At 31.9% G+C, this 22,690-nt stretch overlaps 2 protein-coding genes across 2 annotated transcripts; one reads left to right on the forward strand and one right to left on the reverse strand.

The window, feature by feature from the left end:
* Positions 1–7,634: 7,634 nt before the first annotated feature.
* LOC123657173 lies at positions 7,635–13,480 on the reverse strand. The gene is made up of 11 exons (XM_045592748.1): positions 13,408–13,480; positions 12,763–12,964; positions 12,471–12,588; positions 12,172–12,354; positions 11,645–11,740; positions 11,356–11,511; positions 10,858–11,025; positions 10,217–10,390; positions 9,446–9,568; positions 9,106–9,221; positions 7,635–7,744 (listed from the first exon to the last, which is right to left on the reverse strand). The coding sequence occupies exons 1-11, from the start codon at positions 13,478–13,480 to the stop codon at positions 7,738–7,740; spliced, it is 1,416 nt and encodes a 471-aa protein (XP_045448704.1). The 3' UTR covers positions 7,635–7,737.
* A 318-nt stretch (positions 13,481–13,798) lies between these two features.
* LOC123657008 (neprilysin-4-like) lies at positions 13,799–22,633 on the forward strand. Its single transcript, XM_045592610.1, has 13 exons — positions 13,799–14,226; positions 15,209–15,295; positions 15,516–15,649; positions 15,957–16,125; positions 16,190–17,016; positions 17,087–17,237; positions 17,494–17,680; positions 17,992–18,110; positions 18,589–18,981; positions 19,972–20,144; positions 20,571–20,755; positions 21,618–21,761; positions 22,457–22,633. Exons 1-13 carry the CDS (start codon positions 13,799–13,801, stop codon positions 22,631–22,633), a joined length of 3,174 nt encoding a protein of 1,057 aa, XP_045448566.1.
* The last annotated feature ends 57 nt before the right edge of the window (positions 22,634–22,690 follow it).

Raw genomic sequence — 22,690 nt, forward strand, 5'->3', positions numbered from 1 at the left:
GTGTCTAGGGTTAATAATTTTGTTTTAGACAATAAAGTTTTACAAAAATGGCTTTGACACCAGCAGAACGTATGAAGAGGTATCGAGAACGACTAAAACTAAATCCAGAAAAATTGGAAAGTATTAAAAAGAAACACGCTGAATATGTAAAATCTAAAAGCAAAACAGTTAAAGATCTGACGGAAAAGGAAAAGGAAAAGCAACGAAAAATTTGGAGTAATCAGAAACGTAAGCAAAAACAAAAGAAAAAACAGCTTCCAGTTCAGGAAGAAAAAGGTACTAAGAAACCAAAAAATAGTAAACGAAAGTAAATTGATTAAGAATTATAAGACTGCTTTAAAAATAAACCAAAAATTGACAAAACTAGTAAATATATATAAAAAACTTTTAACAACATATCTTCCCTGGAAGTTGCTAATTCCGAGTCTGTAGTTATTGATATCTCTGATGATGCTGAAACTGACGGAAAAAACTGTCCCAAGTATTCACTAAACATTAAAAAGAAAGAAAAATCTTTTCCAAAAGTCTCCAAGAAATGTAATTCTGATTTTGAGGTGATTACATTTGCAGCTGATATTCATGTTGACAATTTAGACTGCTTACCAAAACCTAGAATTCCTGATGTACTGGCTTCTAACAAGGAAAATGTGGACATCAATCAAGCTGCCTTACCAATTTCTGTGAATTCTGATATTATGAACATAGATACAAATTTGCAAAATGTTGACGACGTCATATATGCTCATGATAATAACTACCCGGCACACACTACACCAGAAGATTTAGATGGGATTGTAATAGACTTGATGCTGGATGAGGAAGAAAAAAAACTCATAAATGCTACTTACGACCTCCCCTATTTTGATCCAAACGACGATGCGACTACGACATCTAGCACGGACAATACTGCAGACCGTAAATTTCAACTATTGTTTGATAATTCTATAATCTCAAAGCCATTTGAAACTGTCCATGTTGCAGACAAAACTTTTATCCAGATGAATGATAGAGGAAACTCCGAGACCAAGAAATAAGCGTGTTTGAACGGTAGCATGTTCCTCTGCTGAGCCTGTTCTAAAAAAAGTTAAAATTGAAATATTAAAGAATAGGATATTATTAGCACCAAATAAAATGAAGATCGTCAAAAGTAAAACCGAACAAAATCTATTAAGTTCAAGAGCACTTAAAACGACGATTAAACGTACTGCGTCGTGCAACAAATGTAAAAATATTTATCTTTTTTATAATTGCATGACGAAATGTTCTAAATGTGAACTATTTTACTGTGGAAAGTGCATCACAAGTTCAAAATTAGAAGTTGATGATGTTTGTGTCTGTGATACATGTGTGCAGAAGTGAGTAAAATATTTTTTATAATGCCTAGACGAGTTGGCACGAGTAGGTATGAGTAGGTATGGCCTAAAACCTAAGACTGATTAATTATAATTGTAATGATTCGAGGATTAGAGAATAAGTATTAGTTGATCTGAAAATAACTTTCTTATTTGAAGACTGATAGAATAAGTAGGTAACATCTTATCTAAGTCAACTGTCAGATTGTTTGTGCCATAATAAATTAAAATATTTTATTTGTTATTGTAAGTAACGGATTTTTTTTAAATATAATTTGATTACTTTTCAGAAGTTAGTTAGACTAAGAACATTGATACTGATTGAACTGATTGATTGATATTGATTGATCTTAAAGGTTGCCTGGAAGAGATCGCTCATTAGCGATAAGGCCGCCTTTTGTACTTAACTCCTGTTTTTATTTTTGTATTTTTGCTCACTTTTGGTGTACAATAAAGAGTTATTATTATTATTATTATTGATAAAAATGAGGCAAAAACTACGTTAATTTTGTTTATTTAATTTTTTTCTACTCAATTTTCTTTACGAGAAGAATAAATTGTTTTTGTTAATTTTAAAGTTGACTTTTATTTTTGATAACTTTAAATCTATAGTCATTTTGGTAGCCATAGTGAACATTGCCTAACAATTTTGTTACGTTCCACTGAGAAATTGTCCTCTACTTTAGTAAGTAAATAATATTAATTTGTGTTATACCTACGTTTAGTACGACTTTTTTACGATTGTTATTTAATATTAGAAGATGTTGGTTTATAGATAATTATAATATTTGATATTGAGCTTTTTTAACTTAAGAGCTATGCGAATTATAATAGTTAAGCCATATCAGTAATGTAACTCAAAGGAATTACTGATATCAATACTCAGCTATCTTTCTTTCTTTTCTTGGTTTTCTTTGATGATTATTGAAAAGTACTTTATTATTTCTAAAATAAAACCTTTCATTTAAGCATACTGAGTTATATTATAGGGTTTATAATATTTAACATTTCGTAACTCAATGGATTAATAACTCCCAATAAAGGAAAGGAAAATTCAGTTATTTCATAAAATATTGATTAATTTGTAGATTTTCTTGCCTTTTTACGTACTTTCCTTGTTAACACATCAAACTTAGTTATTTTATTCTCACAAATACGAACTTTTTTTAAAATTAACCTTTTTGCAACATCGACAACAAAATAAAAAATTGCCCTCATATCGATACTTGAGTTTCGATGCTATTACCATAGATGAAGTAAAAAAAAGTAGATAATGCGCGGCCTATGTTGTTACTGAAGCCACAAAACTCGGCTCCTTCAAGTAAACACACGCGCTCACGCACACATATGCACCAAACTACGCTCATTTTCGTTAGTATCTCACGGGGCCTCGTACGGTAACTTTGCCTTCAAAATGCCGTTCTTATGTAATTAAATGGTGCAAAAACAATACCAAAGTGAATAAAAAGTCTCAAGAAATATCGTTTCACACGTAAGTACATACAAAACTTTATATTTTTTGTTATTCCAAAATAATATTGAGGTTATTCGGAACTTATAATTTCCATGCCCTGAAATGACGTACCGAGGGAGTGTTACCAGTAATTCTTATTTCCATTAGCCCAAAATGCGGGTAAGTAAATTGTAGGCAATCATAGAAAAATAATTAAGTAGAAAGTGGACATCATTATTGTTTTTTTTTTTATTGTGTGATTTTATGTTTTATTTAAATTGAAGTCAATATGAATTTTTAACTCGTTTGTGTCTGTTTAAATTTGTGAATTAACTACTCATATTATACTACTAAATATCATGATTTTAGGTTTCCAACGAATATTTTAATAGGAGATAGATAGAATAGGTAGATGCTATACGACTGAGCCGAAATGAACTATAACGACAGAGATCCTCATCTAATGTGGTTTGTTCAAACCATTTTGATAAAGCTGACATGTACGGTACAAAATGTGGACTTGGCAGAGTACCATCACGTATATACTACTACTTACTACTACGTATTTTAATGTTGTATTTTTTGTTCTAGGACCTATCGGATGAGTCTAAAATCAGTCAATAACCAAGATTCAATCTTTGATACATCTAGAAAACATAAACTAAGAGAAAAGTTAAAAAGACAGGAACTTTATTTAAAAAAAAAATTAAATCATTACAGCAAAGAGTTAGACGTCTTTAAAACAGGGACTTGCCCTTCAGAGAAATCATCAATTACTTAAAAACACAATTTTCATTGACACAGATTTATATAATTCATTAAATCAAAACATGGCTGCAATCGATTTATTTAACAATTTGAAGCGAAAAAAGGAGTAAATATATTTAAAATTATAAACAGGTTTTTATTTTCACATACCCATTTTACCTATATTAAATTAATTGTTTAATAAAAATTTTAGGGACTTTTTTTAAAAAGTGTCAACACTTCACTCACTCACACATATTTAAAAAAGTGGCTTCACTTTTTTGTTCTAAGTGCGTTATCTATATTTTTTACTTAATCTATGGCTATTACTAATTTGATACTTTTGTTTCGATACCGATACTATATCGATATAGATACTTATGGTTGCGATATCGTGTCCCTAGCCCTAGGATGAAGTAACTTGATCCTAGTGTCAGCCGCATTTTTTAAGGCAGCATTCAAATTTCAAATGAGTGTATTAATAGTAGTTTATGCAACTGTCATATAATGAAGGGTATTAAAACACGAGTGTGCGCTCGTTTCATAATAGTAACGAGTGTTTTAATACCCGTGTTATATGCAGTTGCATACACTACTTTATCATCACTAATGCAATTAATCAAACAACAAGAGTAAAAGCTGACAATAGTTTATTTATAATAATTGTTCAAATTTTGGATGGTACAATTCTGAAAGTTAATGTTAATTATTGATCCAGCAGCTGTAGCGGTCGCGGGGCAAGCAGTAGAGCTCGTAGACGGAGTCGGAATAAGTTATTATATTCTTTTTCATATAATTTTCTAGATTTTTCTGGCAAAAGATTGTGAGTTAATTTTGTTGCCAATTCTAGAATATCCGGAGGCGTACAAATATCATCGTCGCTGTCCATTTTTAACTTTTAATTTATTAAATTATATTCACGCGTACGTGTATTGTCACAGTGATTTTGCCGCCATTAAAATCTAACCAATGAGAGCGCAGCTGCGCGCATGCGCGCGATGTTATAATGAGATTTTACGATATCGATGTGGATATTATACCATCATGTGAAATTGCTTAAATTGAGTGTTTTGTTGTCTGCGCTATAACAGTAGTAATTATAAGTCAAGTATTGGAAACATAAGTAGAATGTTACAACATTAGTGTAGATAAACATTTTTATAGTTTGTTAAAAAAAAACTGTTGTTGGAGTACTATCAAATATAAAATATTTTAATTAATATTAATTGTAAATAGAAATTTATAATATAATAAAAGTATGTAGTTTTTCATTAAAAGAATATGTTTTTCATTGCTCAACTTATATTAAATTTGTGAAAATCAGGATATTTTTTTTAATTAATATATACAATGGAAAATTTACGTGTTTTTTTTTTTATTTGCACGATCAAAAATTTCCTGCTTAACTTTCAGCTTGTATTGAACATTTTTAACACAGTCTAATATGGTTAATTTTTGCAATTCTTCCGATGTTTTATTTATTAATCTAAAGTAATTACAGAACTTTATAATTTGGTGATTAAACTGGAGATATTGTTTAAAAGACGTTTGGGAGTTGGCACTTGAGGGGTTTTGACTGATCACGTGATCAAAGTACTGCGAGTACCTTACCTCCAAAACGCCAGTGCTCACAGTAGAATATGGCGACGATTTACGACGTCATATATTTATCCCTATAGTCATATAGAATCCTTAGGGTACTGCGACACTATACTGACAGTCTATAACGGAACGAATTTTTCTACAGTGATAGCACTGTGCAGTACTCAAATTGTGCGTTACAACAATTTCATTTTCATTGATACACACAGGAATTATACTAATTACCATATTTAGGATTTAACTTTTCTTAACATAGGTTGCTAATTGAAACGAAGATTTGGAACGAAGTTTCTTACGGCAGGCTTGACATTTGACTAGGCGACCGAACTGAAAAAAATGTGATACTAAAACCGTAAGAAAAATGTATAACGGAAGTGACGTAATATCAGTCACACGACTGTATAATATGACGTTTGTAAAACTAAAATATTACTAGTAAACTTTTTTAAATTATTTATGTGATTTTATACTGTCGATAAAAATAAATAAATTCATATGTTTTTCTATTTCACTTAATAGTTGAATTATTATTATTACTTTCTTTGATTTATTTTATTTTACGGTATTTGTTATTTTCTAAAACACTAAATTTCCTCCCTTTTATGTACTTAATTAAAAACCAATTAACAAAATTAAAAAAAAAATCAAGAACTAGAAAATATACAGTCATCTATAATATAAAAATGAGTCGCTGAATGTGTTGCTAAGCGCAAAACTCGAGAACGGTTGGACCGATTTCGCTAATTCTTTTTTTAAAATATTCCTTGAAGTACGAGGATGGTTCTTACGGAGAGAAAAATTCTAAAAAAAATAATAATAATAAAATTAAAGAATCGACTGTTAGGCGATACGAAGTTCGCCGGGTCAGCTAGTAATTATATAAAATTCAACATTTTTTTTCTTCAAATTGTGTTGCTTCTATACTATCCGAAGGAACTTCGTTCATACCTGGTGTCCCATGACACCATATAATTTTTTTATGTAGGATTTGTTTTTGTTTTATCTAATATATTCATACTACAGACATTTTTAAAAAGTTGTTTTATTGGCAGATACCGTCTACTTATAATTAATGAAGATCTGTGCATAACGAACATCCGTAAACAAAAACAATCGATTTTATTAACATTAATTACAAATTACAAAATTAATGAATTCATTTTTAAACTGAATAGGTTGAAATGTTGAATAACTAAAAATTCCAACGAGTTTAAATAGTCTTAGAGTCACAGCCATGGAACGTAATCTGTTGCGCTGGCCGTTGCGGGTTCGATCCCCGCACTTGGCAGACATTTGTATTGGCCATACAGGTGTTTGCCGTGGTCTGGGTGCTTGTGCAGTCCTTGTGGGTCTCCCCACCGTGCCTCGGAGAGCACGTTAAGGCGTCGGTCCCGGTTATTATCATGTACACCTGATAGCGATCGTTATTCATAGTAGGGAATATATCCGCCAACCCGCATTGGAGCAGCGTGGTGAATTAAGCTCTGATCCTTCTCCTACATGGGGAAAGAGGCCTATGCCCAGGAGTGGGATATTACAGGCTGAAGCGTATAACTTAAAAAATATATTTGTATCTAAATCTACCATACAACATAAACAATTATCGATTTTAAGTTATATTAAAAGTATTAGTCGATAAATGAACCCACTCAGTTGCGATTTTAATCTTATTTTAAAAAGTAAGTACGTAATCTAAATCTACCATACTACATAAACAATTATCGATTTTAAGTTATATTAAAAGTATTAGTCGATAGATGAACCCACTCAGTTGCGATTTTAATCTTATTTAAAAAAGTACGGGCTGTTTCTTCAAAGCGATTTTTTTCGGTTGTTGTCTACGCTGTCTATGCAAGGCTTTCCAACTTATTTTATGTATTATTAATTTCTTTGTTATTTTATATAACGTGACAAATCAATCAATACATATAATAAATAAACATTTAATTATCTCAGAAACTGTTTATTCGATTTAGATGCGGTTTTCACTAATATCAAAAAATGCTATCCAAAATCATTATTCCACACGGACGAAGTCATAAACACAGTAGTAATAAATTACTTTTAACCATTTACACACAGGAGAGGTTTCTAAGCGCTATACCAGGATTCATTTTTTTTCACCTTTAACATTTTTAAGTAAGAGGTTTTTTAAACCTTGATCATCACTTTTTAAAACTATACGGACGGAATTTTAAGAAATTAGACAGATGCATAAACTTTTATCGTAGTCTGGTAGCTACTGGGTAATTGTGATGTGGTTCCCAACAAGGCTCCGGATAAAAGCTTTTGGCTCATTTAAGTAACATAGATTTCGATAAAAAAAACTTTCGTCGGAACTACTTACTTAATATATACTACATACGAACGTTTAAGTAGTTATGTCATGTTTAAATTAAACATAGTAATTTATTCATTATTATAAAATTTAATATTAAAATGGCAAAAATAATTTTCATAACATTTTAATGTCTAAAATTAATTAGAAACAGCTTTACATTTAGTTAATTTTTATCTTTTCATGTTTTCTGTTTTTTCTTTCCTTCGTTGTTTAGCATTGATCATTTATTACGTCAATCACTGCTACTCTCTGCAAAATCAAATAAGTCGTTATCCTTAGGAATAGAAATACCTAGTTACACATTTTCTTTTTCTTCGTTACTTTGTTGAAATTTGCTTTTTTTAAAGAAACAATTACGATAGCTGCTCAATCCCGGGTTTAGACGAAATATAATATAATATAAAAAAATGATCATCCAAATAGGTACCTGATCCCAGTAAAAGTTATTAAATGACACACAAAAAATACAGCAGAATTGAGAAACTCTTCCTTATTTTGAAGTCAGTTAAAAATACAAAAGATAGCAGGAAGTAATATAAGCTTAGTAGCGCTTTTGTAATTTCTTAAGGTGTATTTTCATTTAGAGTGGTTACAATGTATTTAATTTTTATTTACCTACTAGCTGACCCGGCGAACTTCGTATCGCCTAACACAAACTTTATCGTATGGTATTAAAGTTCAAATTGACTTTTAAGTATTATCACAAATCTTTTGTATGGGAGTATAGAAAAGTGTTGTTTTTAGACTTTTTCAGGAAATTTAAATTTTTTTTTAGAATTTTTCTCTCCGTAAGAACCATCCTCGTACTTCAAGGAATATTTTAAAAAAAGAATTAGCGAAATCGGTCCAACCGTACTCGAGTTTTGCGCTTAGCAACACATTCAGCGACTCATTTTTATTCTATATATTTGTTCAATAAGTTCCAATTAACGAATTACGTTAAAATTATTACAAAAAACAAACAGTCCCAGATTTTACTTTAGACCTTGCTTATTACAAACAAAAAACAGTTTGACGAAATTCTTACCTAATCTCTTTTACACTATCGTTTTAATATCGATCTACCCACATTTTATTAATTTTTATTAAAGTTAAACTTCTTTACGCACGCTTGGCTTGGGGAGTAAGCTAGAACGCGTGACGAGAGCGTTACGAAAAGTGAGATCGTGTGAGGCGAACGAAAGTTGAGAGGGAGAACATAAGTTAGTGAAGAAAGAAAGCGAGAGAGAGTTACGTTTAAACCTAATTTTACTTCAGTCGTGTGGTCTAAAACACACTCGTTTTTATATATATATTTTTTATATCACTAGTTCGGCAAACAAGCGTACGGCTCACCTGATGGTAAGAGATTGCCGTAGCTTATAGACGCTTGCAACACCAGAAGCATCGTAAGCGCGTTGCCGACCCAATCCCCAATCCCCAATCCCCCGCAGGAGCTCTGGTCACCTTACTCACCAACAGGAACACAATACTGCTTGAAAGCAGTATTATTTAGCTTTGATCTTCTGTACGGTCGAGTTACTACCCCAGTCGGGCTGCTCCATATTTTGAGCAGGAAATTCCTGCTGTGCCCTACCTCAGTTAAACTTATAGATGAAATTTTTACTCACTTTTTTGTTGGATCCTTTGTGAGAGGTGGATTTAATGGTATATTTACACCCACTGATAGTAATTGAGATGGAAATACAAGGTCTTCTGGTTTTTGGAAGACTCCAAAAATGTGAGTCTAAGAAATAATAAAAAAAGCTTGTCATTTAATATTTTTAAATTATCATTTGTCGATAGATCGATAGACCTGCTTATCGATAAAATTAACGTATTACATTCTTTAATTAAAATTGATTTAAGAAATGCACATAAAATTAATTTGATTCATTTTTTAAAGATACGATAAAATATATTGATTGGAGCGTTTATTTGTATTCTAATAAGCATTATCATAAAGCAAACCTCTTGTCCTCCAAGATCCATATTTATCTTACAAGTGTTCGCGCACCATTTTCTGATGTTTTCATCAGCGGCTCCACGTATGACTAGACGCTTGTTGATATCTTCTATGTTTCGGAATGGTGGCTAGTATTAAGTGATATAAATTATATAAGGGGAACAACAAGGGCAAAATGTTTTTATTAATATAAAGAAATATGTAAATGTGATGAAGTCACAAGTTCATATATTGTTCGAATATATTATTTTAATCAAATAATTATTCAAAAAGGGCTTTTTATGCCACTGAAGTGACAGACAAACATACTGCTCCTCTAGTTGTAAGCGGTCGCCTACAAGAGACACTACGCCTATGACTCGACCCAGGCCTTTGGTTACGTTACTCGCCACAGGAACGCGACATTGCTTGAGAGCAGTACTATTTATTTCTGTTCTTCTATAAGGTTGAGCTATTTCCTGTTATAATATAGGTAACAAAAAAATTGTAAGTTGAAACAAGTAGTGCCACCTATCTACAACTATGTAACTCTGCTAATAAAGATTAACTATGTAAAAGAAACGTGTTAATATTTCCCCAGTCAGCCCTATGGAAAAAATCTCATAAAACATGGACAAATGTAGACCAAATTCTCATACAGGGTTATGCGATTCTATGAGATCTGATAGATTTTTACTTACTACACTTCTTTACTAACAGTTACTTGCTATACTTCTAACAGTTTGTACTGTTATGTTATACCTCAAAAAAGCATTAAATACACATTCGACACCTACTTTTTCCATTAGTCGTTTTTTATTTTTGTTTACATTCAATCTCAAAGGATAAATGAAAGGCCTGTCGCAAAACGGTTTATCTTTGGTTTTCTGAATCTCAGGTGATTCCAAATGTAACGTATCTTCTGTCTCATTAAAAAGACCTAAACTAGTATCGTGACGTAACATATTTTCCTAAAAACGCCCAATTCAATTAAAATTTTAAATTTAAATATAATAAAAAATTAGATATGTAATTTTAATGTATGTTTAATAAGGCAATTAATAATTTTACTTTTTTTATAATTATATTATAATTGTTAGTCAAGAAATTTGGGGTAGTATTTTTGTCTTAAATAGTTTATGTGATTTCTTCCATTTCAAGTACTTAAGTAATATTTAAATAAAGGAGACAAGTTTTCTTCTACACAGAGAAAGCAATGGGATATTACAGGCTGAATCGATCAACCAAAAATTTAAATAAACTATTTTTTAATAAAAACAATACAAACATCAATTTGCTACGTCTGCATTGTATACCTATTTGTTATTTTTTTTTTTGTTCTTATAATACAAAAAAACAAATACTTGTACTTATATGTGTTATTAAATATATGCAGAATAATAAATGCTGAAAATGATAAAGAAAAACATTATTTCACCCGAAGCTTCTCTAACTCGACATCAATTTTCTGTCGAACTATTAGTTCTGCCCGCAATTCGTCGACTAAGTGCGCCCAATACCTATTTACTCGAGCGCAATCATTAAGCTGAGTCAAAGGTAGATGGAACAAAATGCGCTTACCTATAGCTGATGGTAACAATTGAACCTATAAGAACAAATGATAAATGAAAATACATAATTACTAAAATTATTTTTTCGTAATTTAAATTATGATGTTATCAGATTTCTGGATTGTTGTATTTTTTAAATATTCCTACGCCAATACTACAAACTGAAAAGTTTGTTTCATATGCTAATCTAAAAAAATCAATTTGACTAAAACTCTTTTTGTGTTAGGTAACGCGTTAGAATGAACATGTTATTAGAATCATAAATAAGCCTTGATAAGAAATAGCACAACGCTCGTCTGTTTTTTTTTTTTTTAAATTACTACTCTACATGTATAAAAAACTAAGTTAACTAAACATATCCTTACAAAATCTAGAGTTTCTACTGCGTCTGATTTTGGTCGATTTATTTTCCACATCCTCTTTATTGTACCATCTTTATATGTCAATTCCAATTGTTCCAACTTAGAACTGTCTTTTATACTTTTTACGGTAGAGTCCCATACAGCTAAGTTTTTGTCCAGCTGTGTATGCACAGTATAATTATGAATATAATTAATATTTTAAGTCATTAAATGTTTTTATATTATGTGTTACTCAAGTAAATTTTGTTAATTTTTGCTATATGAACTTACATCTACCAAATTTATCATTTACCTCTTGTTGTGCTTGTTTAGTTCTGAACGGCTGTGTCGAAGATTCCAAAATTTGTGTGGCAGAACTTTTTCGACGTGGCGTTTGTTCTTTTTTTGTCTGAGCAAAATAAAATTAGTTTAATTAAGGAATATGTAAATTATTCTGCAGAGTTCAAATTTGCTAAGCAGTATCGTAAAAACAAATTATTATTAATATGAATAAATAACATTATTTATTGTACACCAGAGTATAAACATTATCGTTACAAATTATTTTTGTTATGTACCAAATATTTGAAATAAATAAATATTATGATTATTATAAACAACACAGTAATTATTCAATAAGATATGGTCAAAGGCGTTCTTATCGCCAAAACAACAATTTCTTCCAGACAATCTTTGTTCATAGGAAACGAAATGAAGTGCACTGTGCATAAAAATAAATTTAATTAGCATGAAACTTCAAGTTAATTTTACCTGTAGCTGCTAAGCAAAAGAGAGTGTAGTATTAGTATGTATGAATAAGATTAAGATAAGATTTTTTACTATTTCAGTATTAACGGGTTTTCTGTCCTGTAGTAGCTCATTGACCACAACACATTCTATCATATTTTTTGACTGTTGTTCCATATTGTTTTCATAAATTTTTTGTAAATGCTTTAACATTTCCCACATTATTGGACCACCGGCAACTGAAAGTAATTCCGCAAACAATAGACATTGCTGCTCCTGTAATAGTAAATACTAAACTTCGCTACCAGAAGATACGTATTGTATCAATAAATTATGTATATAATCATTTCATAATTAACTTCAGTAATATGTACCTATATTACTTTACTAACCGATCGAAGAGAACGAAACCAATTCCGTTCATTTGCTATCATATCTTTGATGGCAGATGAAAGAACTGTTCTGTTATGATCAATTGGAACTTGATCATAGCTACTCCAAGCTTTGTCTCTAAAAATAAAACATTTAAAAAAAAAATTAAGATGACTAAAATTGGATAGAGTTAATCAAATCGTTACCGACGTTCGATTTTATGTTTTGCGTCAGTTAAGTACTAACGAATATTCCTCTTTATTACTTTAGTAGAGATAGCGAATAATAAATAAGTACAACTATTAAACTCACTGACACACAGATAAAACAGCATCTTTTAGACGACAGTTCCATATCGATTTCAGTAGTAAAGATAGCACCGTAATATCTTGAACTTCGTTTATCAAATCTTTCAGAAATCGTATTTTATTCTTCCAAGAAATGCGTACAAAACAGCATTTAATCTCATACAAATGCTTACTAAACTCCAAAGCATATGTAGCATGTTCCTGATCTTGAAAAGAAAGACAAAAAATTGTACATATCTATTTTGCACACAATATTGAATTATCTGGAATGTATGAAATATAAAGGAATCTTACATCGTTAAACATACGGATTATGTTACTTGCATACAGAAAAAAGCATATAATAATATGTTTTAAAAATGCCAGTTAATAATTACGGTTGACTAAACTTGTTTCCGGGTTTGAAATATAACGAGTTTCACGGTAAACAGCGCAATGACACGATCACATACCATGGTCAGGGATTCGATTCGAGGGCATTTTATTATTGGTATCTTGGTTATAATTGTACTCTATAATAAGTTTTTCCTATTATATAATAACATAATTATACCAAAACTAGTACAGTACTTCAAATTACGAAAACGTTTGAGTTAAAATTTATATTCAACTAAAAATAATAATACACATAAAATAATAAAATATTTACCACGAACTATTGTTGTCGAAATTAAATCTTTAATTGTATTAAACTTTGCTATTATATCGTCAAATGATGTCATTTTAATTACAATTCAATTCATCGTTATACGGCTTGTCATCTTATTTTATTTACAAAAAAAGTTAAATAAGACTTACCGTCATAATATACTTTTTAAGTTTGCAGAAAAACGGTCAGTACCAAACCAGCAATAGTAATTTGATATATTTTAATATAATTGAACCCAAACGACATACATGATTGCTTACAATTTTCCTGATACGTAGGTACTCCGCTTCCAGGGTCAACATTACAATGGCCGTTACGTACATAGTTTATATACTATGTTCCAGTTACGAATCTCTAAGGATATTTCTGACACCGGCAGTCAGGAATTGTCATGGCGCGTGTTGACACGCATTCCCTCCACGCAATTCAATTAAAACCAAAAAGTGCTAATTTTTGTAAATTTATACTATTGATAGCTGTAACAACTTTTTTTTCTATCGCGTATTTTATTGTTAAAAACCCTTTAGATATTTTAGATGATCCCTCAGATCAATTTATTGTTCAAAGCGTTCCTAAGAGATATACTAAGCTAGAGAGCATAGATCCTGAAGAAAGAGACGTTTTTCAAGGGTTTCAGACATCTTTCCTTCCCCCCGAAGAAATAATACTTTCGCATAGAGACGCTCATACAAATCGTGAAAGTTATGAAGGAAATGTGACGAGTGATATATTTATATGGAATAACGATGCCAGAAAACGCCATGTTCCTACCAGGGTTAAGCGGAGAAGTCATTTCACATTCACGTCTCAAGATTACGGGTAAATTCAAAATAGTATAAGTATATGTTCATAAAGTACTATTTAAAAAAGTGCGTGCGTACAAAGTTCACGTTTCAGAAGTGAAACTTCTTTGGCAAACTAATTTTTAAGTCCCGTTTATTAACCAACTTCAAAAAACGGAGGAGGTTACTCAATTCGACCATATATATATATATTTTTTTTTTATGTATGTTCGGGGATAACTCCGTCGTTTATAAACCGATTTTGATAATTCTTTTTTTTTTTGGAAAGAAGATATCCGTAGTTTGGTACCATGATAAGGAAACCAGGATCTGATGATTTTTAATTTAATCGAAAGCCGATGTTTACCATGTGGTCACATTTAAATTTCATCAAGATCTGATTACAACTTTTGGAGTAATCTTTGATAATACGTATTTACTTGGCTATTTTTTCGTCTACCTACGTTTATTACTTGTCGATATAGTCGGTTTTTCTTCGTTTGCCTGCAAACACAATTATAATCATAGTATTCATTCCAAACCTAAACACCTACAAAATGAGTTACATAGCATATTTTTAGTAATTTAGATGAAGCTTTCGATTTCCGTTCCCGCGCCATCGACAATCATCATTCATTCATTTCATCAAAACGTTGCCGTTTCATCTAAATGCTGCCGTTTCATCAAAACGTTGCCGTTTCATCAAAACGCTGCTGTTTCATCAAAACGTTGCCGTTTCATCAAAACGTTGCCGTTTCATCAAAACGCTGCCGTTTCATCAAAACGTTGCCGTTTCATCAAAACGCTGCCGTTTCATCAAAACGCTGCCGTTTCATCAAAACGTTGCCGTTTCAACTAAACGCTGCCGTTTCATCCGTAAAAATTTTACCCTCATGCACCTAAAGAAGTTTCACTTCAATAAATCTAATTCTTAAAATCTCCATTAAATACTTTAAAGTACTGAAATACTGTTTTAAAATAAAGTATGAAGCATAATAACTAAAATAAATAGTAATGAGAGTATTTCACACTGATGAAAATTATATTTATAGAAAAAGTAAAGACGAGGGAAATGAGGAAGATGATGTCGATGGAAATGTAAAAGAGTCTGAAATTGATTATGAAACTAATTCTAGTGAACAATATGATGAGAATGGAAATTTACAAAGGTATTTTTTTTATATAGATATAAAATATAACTACCTTTAAAAATATATTTAGTGTTACAAGTTAGTATTAACAACAGTAATAAAATAGTTACACGAATATGTAATATTTATCATCAATTGACAATTCTCGTGCTACTTATTTTTGTTAACATGAAAGTGTTGTTCACCCCGAACTGTACGTGGACCGTGGTCCACTTGACGATGTAGAGCAAGTTCGCCGCCAACCAGAACTTGAAGAAGCAGAAATGGGTTCTGCTGCTCACATGTACAAGCCAGTTCGCTCTCACTTAGGTAATTTCCACGTTTTGAAGTTCTTACTACCATTACTTATTAGTATTGGTCTAAGGCTGAGCTACAAAATAAATAATATAAAACGCGCTAAGAGAAAAGTCACATAGCCAACATTACACTCGCGGTTCTCTGTACACCTACTATAATAATAATAGCCCACAAATGAGCATTATTCAATTGAGTGTTAAATAAAACTAAGTCAAGTTCATGAATGAACTCATTTTACAACTTCTAATCACTTGAATTTACTAAATGTGCATGTATTCTGAAATAACTGAAGAATTACAATTTTAAGTGTATTACACAGGTGTCCATGCATTTTGGAAAGGTCAAGGAGACAAGGAAACAATACGACGTACTCAAGCAAACATTATGAAACAGTATATGGACAAAGATGCAGATCCTTGTCACGATTTTTATCAATATGCTTGTGGAAATTGGCCAGCACTCAACGCCATACCAGCCGATAAAGCTGGGTGAGTAAACTTTTCGTAAGCGCTCAATCCTTACAAAAGAATAATTATTAACATTTTTTTACAGTTATGATACATTTGAAATGTTAAGAGAAAATTTAGACACAGTTCTAAAAGAACTTTTGGAATTTAAGAAAAATGAGAAAGTACCAACTATTTATCCCGGTTCACATTTAGACTTAAATGATAATTTCCTGACAATTACTCAGCCGTCAATCTGTTCAAGTAAATCAGATGATATGCAAATTGACGTTATAGTAACCAATTCAAAGGAAATTATGAAATCGGCAGAAATTAATAAAGTACATGAAAGCAAAGCAGAAATAATTAATCGCATCCGTAGATATCTAGATGAAAAATCGAAACAGATGAAGAAACCTTTATCAAATGTTAAATTAAAGCTTTATGAAAAACTCAATATTCATAAGAAAAAATATTTAGGTAGACCAAATCAATACAATAAAACTAGGATGTATGAAAAAAAATCTAGACTCAGTACTTTTTGTAATGACTACAAAGCAAATAAACCATTGAAAAGAGTTAAAAGAAAAGAGATAATTGACGAATTATTTTCAATGCATGGTAATACCCACATGAAAATTGACGACGATCCAGCGAAAGGCGATGCTGCTTTAAAAGCCAGATTTCTTTTTAAATCGTGTATGAACCACGATATCTTGCATGCTAGAGGACATCAGCCCCTTTTAGATCTATTAGATATTCTGGGTGGATGGCCGATATTAAAACTAAAGTGGAATGCAAAAAACTTTGACTGGTTAGAGCTTATGGCAAAGTTAAGATTGTACAACAACGACATATTAATATCAGAATGGGTCGGACCAGATATAAAAAATTCTGATGAGTTTGTAATTCAATTTGATCAAACTAGCTTAGGTACTTACGATGAAAATATTCAAATGTATTTCGTATATAAGTATTAAATACTATTTGTTCATTTTTGTAGGCTTGCCCACAAGAGATTATTTTATACAAGAAAATAATAAGGTTTATTTAGATGCTTACAAAGAATATTTAATTAAAATTTCATTATTACTTGGTGGAGAGCTTGAACACGTAAAAGTCTCTGCCGAAAAGCTAATTGATTTTGAAATAAAGTAAGTAACAGTTATTACTATTACATATAAATTTTCTATTTCGGTTTTATTTTATAATTTCGGTGTAAAATTTTCGATTAACGAAGCTTTGAGTGTGATATTTTTAAGATAATTTATAAACTGATTTAGTATTTCTAATGCAGTAATTGAGAAGAACTTTGCAGACAAAAAATTAAACAACCCAACTTCTTTTAATTGAAATCTTTGCTTATCAGTTAAATTAATACATCTCAAAGTTGATTAGATAAAATTCCAGATTAGCTAAAATAACTTCAGCGCCAGAAGACAGACGCAACGTATCAGAACTATACCGACGAATGACTCTCGCGAAACTTGAAAGCTTAGTGCCTCAAGTGAAATGGAGGAAGTACCTTTGTATTGTAATGAATAGAACCGTACATTCGCAAGAGACTGTTGTTTTGTTTGCATTAAACTATGTTCGAGTAAGTATCTATAACTCTGAAAAAAAAACGTTTCAAATAATGTTTATTAAAATACATTTAATTATTTTATAATAAAAAGCCTTGAAGTTACCTACATTTTTTATGTGTTTTGTATGTAATTTGGAATACCTAGTTCTGTTACTGACAAAATCCAAAAATGAAATCATGAGATAATTATATTTTATATTTGTAACTAACATTAATTGCTGTTTAAAATTGACATATAAATTTTAAAATTTATTAATCCCAATAACTTAGTAGTAAATGTATAAAATTATTGTCGTCAATGATATTTCGTTCATCGTCATCAGCACTTAGTCCAATTGATAGAGAAAACGGATCCAGACACTTTATCAAATTACCTGCTGTGGCGTTTCGTGAGGCACCGTGTGAACAACCTGGACGATCGCTTTCAGTCTGCGAAACAACAGTACGACTTTTTAACCGTTGTTTTATTTATTTAAATTGAATAAAAAAGTATAGTAAGCGATATGATATTCAAAAATGTTTAGAATTCCTAATGTGTGGGTAACACAAAAATAAAATCGTACATTTTAAGAATAGCATGGTGTCGTCTCCTGTCAAAGATTTTCATTGTAATATGAAACTTTGAATAGTTACGGGTCTCTGTAAAGAACTCACTATAGACGGCGCCACGGTTCGCTTAAACCGAAAATAAAACTCATCATATCAAAAATTTTGCTCTAGCGGGTACATCGTTCCATAGCTTAAAAAGTTCTATATTAGGAAGAGGAGGTTACAAAAATGTAATAAGACTTTTAGCTACCACAATTTTTTTTTATATTTTTGTTGTGAAAGGACTGCTTAAACTCAAATAAAATTTACTTTGAATTTAGTTTTTGATGGTTTACTTGATAAATACAAAGGTGTTTTTGTTATAATTTTAGATTCTATTATATACTATTCGGCCGAGAGCAAGCCCCGCCGAGATGGAAGAACTGCATCTCCCAAGTAAACTCAAACATGGGGATGGCGTTAGGATCGATGTTTGTCAAAAATTACTTCGACGAAATGAGCAAAAATGACACACTAAAAATGACAAGGGAAATACAGCAGGCTTTCAGAGAAATACTACATATGACAAATTGGATAGACGATGAGACAAAAAAACTTGCAGCGCATAAAGTGGACACCATGATGCTAAGAATAGGCTATCCAGATTTTATTTTGAATAAAAATGAATTGGATGATCGTTACAAGGAAGTTAAAATACACCCGAATAAATATTTCGAAAACATATTGAATATTTTGCAACATTTAACTAAAATGGAACAATCCCGGTATTTCTATTTTTGAATGATTATCTAGATATCATTATCATCATCATCATCATCATTTCAGCCTATTGCAATCCACTGCTGGACATAGGCCTTCACAAGTTCGCGCCAAATATGGCGTGTGTTGCCCATAGTCACCAGGCGGGTTGGTGACCGCAGGGCTGGCTTTGTCGCACCTAAGACGCTGCTGCCCGTCTTCGGCCTGTGTATTTCAAAGCCACCAGATAGATGGTTATCCCGCCATCGGTCGGCTTTATAAGTTCCAAGGTGGTAGTTGAACTATGCTATCCCTTAGTCGCCTCTTACGACACCCACGGAAAGAGAGGGGGTGACCGTATTCTTTGATGCAGTAACCACACAGCAGCAGCAGCAACAACAGTAGGTTATCTAGATAATTAAAATAATAATCTTAACTATTTTCGGATATAAAAACTAAGCTTCGATTTTTACATTTATACTATCAATAGCTGACCCAATAGATATCGATCCTGCCTTGCGAACTGTTAAACTCGTCATCATTATCATCATTACAGCCTATACAGTCCACTGCTGGACATAGGCCTCCACAAGTTTACGCCAAAAATAACGTGAACTCATGTGTTTTGCCCGTAGTCACCACGCTGGGCAGGCGTTAAACTCGTGATGTTTAATTAAAAGATATTACGTTTTCTGAAATTTTCTTATTTATTTCGCATTTTTTTTTAATTTTTCATTCAATTCAAAAAAGCCCATCAGCAAAATCGTTCCAGCCGTTTTGGACTTTTGTGCTGAACAACAAATTTAGCGATTCATTTTTTGTAACTTTAACGCTTCTAACTTGTTACTTGTGGATAACTTACTAGGTACAAATAGCCTTTGGTTGTTTTCATAACACATTTATTATAAGTAAAGCTAAAAAATATTTTTTTTTTACATTGGAACCTAATTATCAAGGAAATATTTTGTATATGAAACTTTAGTAAATATCAATAAATCCGTATTTCCAAATTTCAGTATCGGTCAACCAGTAAACAAGACGCTATGGAACACAGCACCAGCTGTTGTAAACGCGTACTACAGTCGCAATAAGAATCAGATTATGTTTCCCGCTGGTATATTACAGCCGCCATTTTACCACAGGCACTTCCCAAGATCTCTGAATTTCGGTGGCATTGGTGTGGTTATTGGTGTGTTTGTTACTTTTTTATTCTATTTCGTATAAGTATCACTAGTAATAGTAATAATAATAATTACCCCTAACACAACGAAACTTGGAATTGAACTCACTAGGATTTATTAAGGTGTTCTGGGGTCCGGAAATACACATAATACACAAACATAAACGCCCAGGCCAGGACAAATATCTGTATGGCCAAAACAAGTGTATATCATGTGCAGGAATCGAACCCGTTACCGTCAGCGCAACAGCCACAAGGCAGTCTTGTGACCGTTGCGCTAAAGCGTCGTCAGTATAGAATTATTACTGTTAGTATAGAATTATATTTTTTAACAAAAACTTCAACTTGTTTTATTATTTCAAGTCTTCAAAATGCTAAAAGATCGCTTTTTAATTAGGTCAAATCGAATCATTCTTTTAAATAATATCTACACAGGACACGAAATCACGCACGGTTTTGACGACAAGGGTCGTCTGTTCGACTGCGAGGGAAATCTCCATCGCTGGTGGTCGGATTCCGCAATCGAAGCCTTCCACCAACGTGCGCAGTGCCTCATTGATCAGTACGGACAGTACGTTGTGCCTGAAGTCAGTATGAAACTGGACGGTGTCAATACACAAGTGAGTGTCAATTGAATATAACTGACGTTGATGGTCACTGTACGGTACAGCCTAAATTATCTCTTTCTCTTGTAAGATATTTTATTATATTTAGAGAAGAATTGATCTAAGCCTTTTATGTTCCTTATTTGTATTTTAGCGAAAGTAAACAAGTATTACACTGTATGTAGGTTTTACCTGTTTTTTTCACCGCCACCGTGCTAACTTAGTGGTTACACATAATTACAAACACATACTACCTTTTTTGTTTATACCTTTTTTTATACAATTATGTTGGCAAACAAGCGTACGGGTCATCTGGTCGTAAGCGATTACCGTAGCTTATAGACGTCTGCAACACCAGAAACATCCCAAGCGCCTTGCCGACCCTGTCCCCACATCCCCCTAGGAGCTCTGGTCACCTTACGCACCAACAGGCACTCAACACTGCTTGAAAACAGTATTATTTAGCTGTTATCTTCTGTAAGGTCGAGGTACATTTTTTTACATATTATTAAGATGGAGTGAAAAATCTAATTGTTCTTAGGTCGAACACATTCGTTACATACAATTTATTCCGGCAAAAAAAATATTAAACTTTTAAAGTTATCAACTTTCCCATCGATGATTGTAGCAGTAAATCTACATATCAATCGTGTCGACTACCAAAATCAAAAGTGTAGAATTCTAGGGATAGGTTGGCTGCTGAAAATGAAGCGCTGCAGCAGATTTTAACAACTCTTTTTTTTAAAGATATTTAATAAATTATATTCAGTAAATATTACAAAATCTTAAAGCTCAAACAGATATAATAATCTGATGGCATTAGATCAATTATTAAACTCTACTATTAGATATATCTACTACTATCTATAATTTACAGGGTGAAAACATTGCAGACAACGGCGGTGTGAAGCAAGCATTCCACGCATATCAGCACTGGCTTAGTCACCATGATTCCAAAGACGAGACGTTGCCGGGTCTCAACCACACGCACACTCAGTTGTTCTTCCTCAACTTCGCACAGGTGATCCGTTATACGTATAATTCGTATTTTAATTATAAATTCGAAAGTAACAACTCTGTATGTCTGTGGATTTGTTGGATGAAATTTGATACATAGGTAGTGACCATGGTGAAGTAGACCTAGGAAAATGTCTTAGGCTACCTTTTATGGTGACTAAAAGGCTTGATGTTGTAGAATGAGGATAATTACTAGTAACTACTAATAAAACACAAGCAAGGTGACGTTTACAAGATAGTACAAATATAAAGATGTACTTTTTTTTTGCTGTTTTTTACGAACATGTACACGAAAATTCTGAATATTGTATAATAGTGTACCTATGAAGGCACTTGAATACTTGGATTAGATAGATATGTAGGATCTTATTTGGCCTGAAATTGACAAATATGAAAAGTAAACTATACCTACTAGCTACAAATTACCTTCATAATGACTCGGTATGTCAGATGACTTTCATGTTTCTTGACAATTTTTTTTCTTAAGTATATCTTATAAAAAGTATCGGTGATAATTGGTAGCGAACATGTACTATTTAGAGACTAACTGTTACGTAATACTTTTCATAAAAATAAGCAATAGTGTGAGCATAGTAGACTTATTGTAACCTAATAAAATGTAATTTATTTCGTCTCAATTCTTTTTGCGTCATTATTCCAATATTTTCATATATTTTTTAATTCTTGTCAATTATCCAGGTATGGTGTGGAGCTATGCGCCCAGAGGCTATGCGCAATAAATTAAAAACAGCTGTTCATTCACCGGGCAGATTTCGAGTTATAGGGACTCTGTCGAATTCCCTAGATTTCGCCAGAGAATTTCGTTGTCCACCTGGTTCTCCAATGAATCCGACACACAAGTGTAGTGTTTGGTAAACATAAGAAGTAAAACAAAAATCCTATTATCATAGCGATAATATATCAATACGCAAA

Source organism: Melitaea cinxia, chromosome 10, assembly GCF_905220565.1.
Source record: "Melitaea cinxia chromosome 10, ilMelCinx1.1, whole genome shotgun sequence".
Lineage (NCBI taxonomy): Eukaryota > Metazoa > Arthropoda > Insecta > Lepidoptera > Nymphalidae > Melitaea > Melitaea cinxia.

Excerpts from the sequence above, each read along its gene's own strand:
- LOC123657173 (XM_045592748.1), bottom strand. The coding sequence starts at position 13,480 with ATGACATCATTTGACGATATAATAGCAAAGTTTAATACAATTAAAGAT. Across the intron at positions 11,026-11,355 it reads CAGTAGAAACTCTAGATTTT|GTTCAATTGTTACCATCAGC; the intron begins GTAAGGATATGT and ends TTGTTCTTATAG. Across the intron at positions 9,222-9,445 it reads TGGATCTTGGAGGACAAGAG|ACTCACATTTTTGGAGTCTT; the intron begins GTTTGCTTTATG and ends ATTATTTCTTAG.
- LOC123657008 (XM_045592610.1), top strand. The coding sequence starts at position 13,799 with ATGGCGCGTGTTGACACGCATTCCCTCCACGCAATTCAATTAAAACCA. Across the intron at positions 16,126-16,189 it reads ATACCAGCCGATAAAGCTGG|TTATGATACATTTGAAATGT; the intron begins GTGAGTAAACTT and ends ATTTTTTTACAG. Across the intron at positions 17,017-17,086 it reads ATTTGATCAAACTAGCTTAG|GCTTGCCCACAAGAGATTAT; the intron begins GTACTTACGATG and ends TCATTTTTGTAG.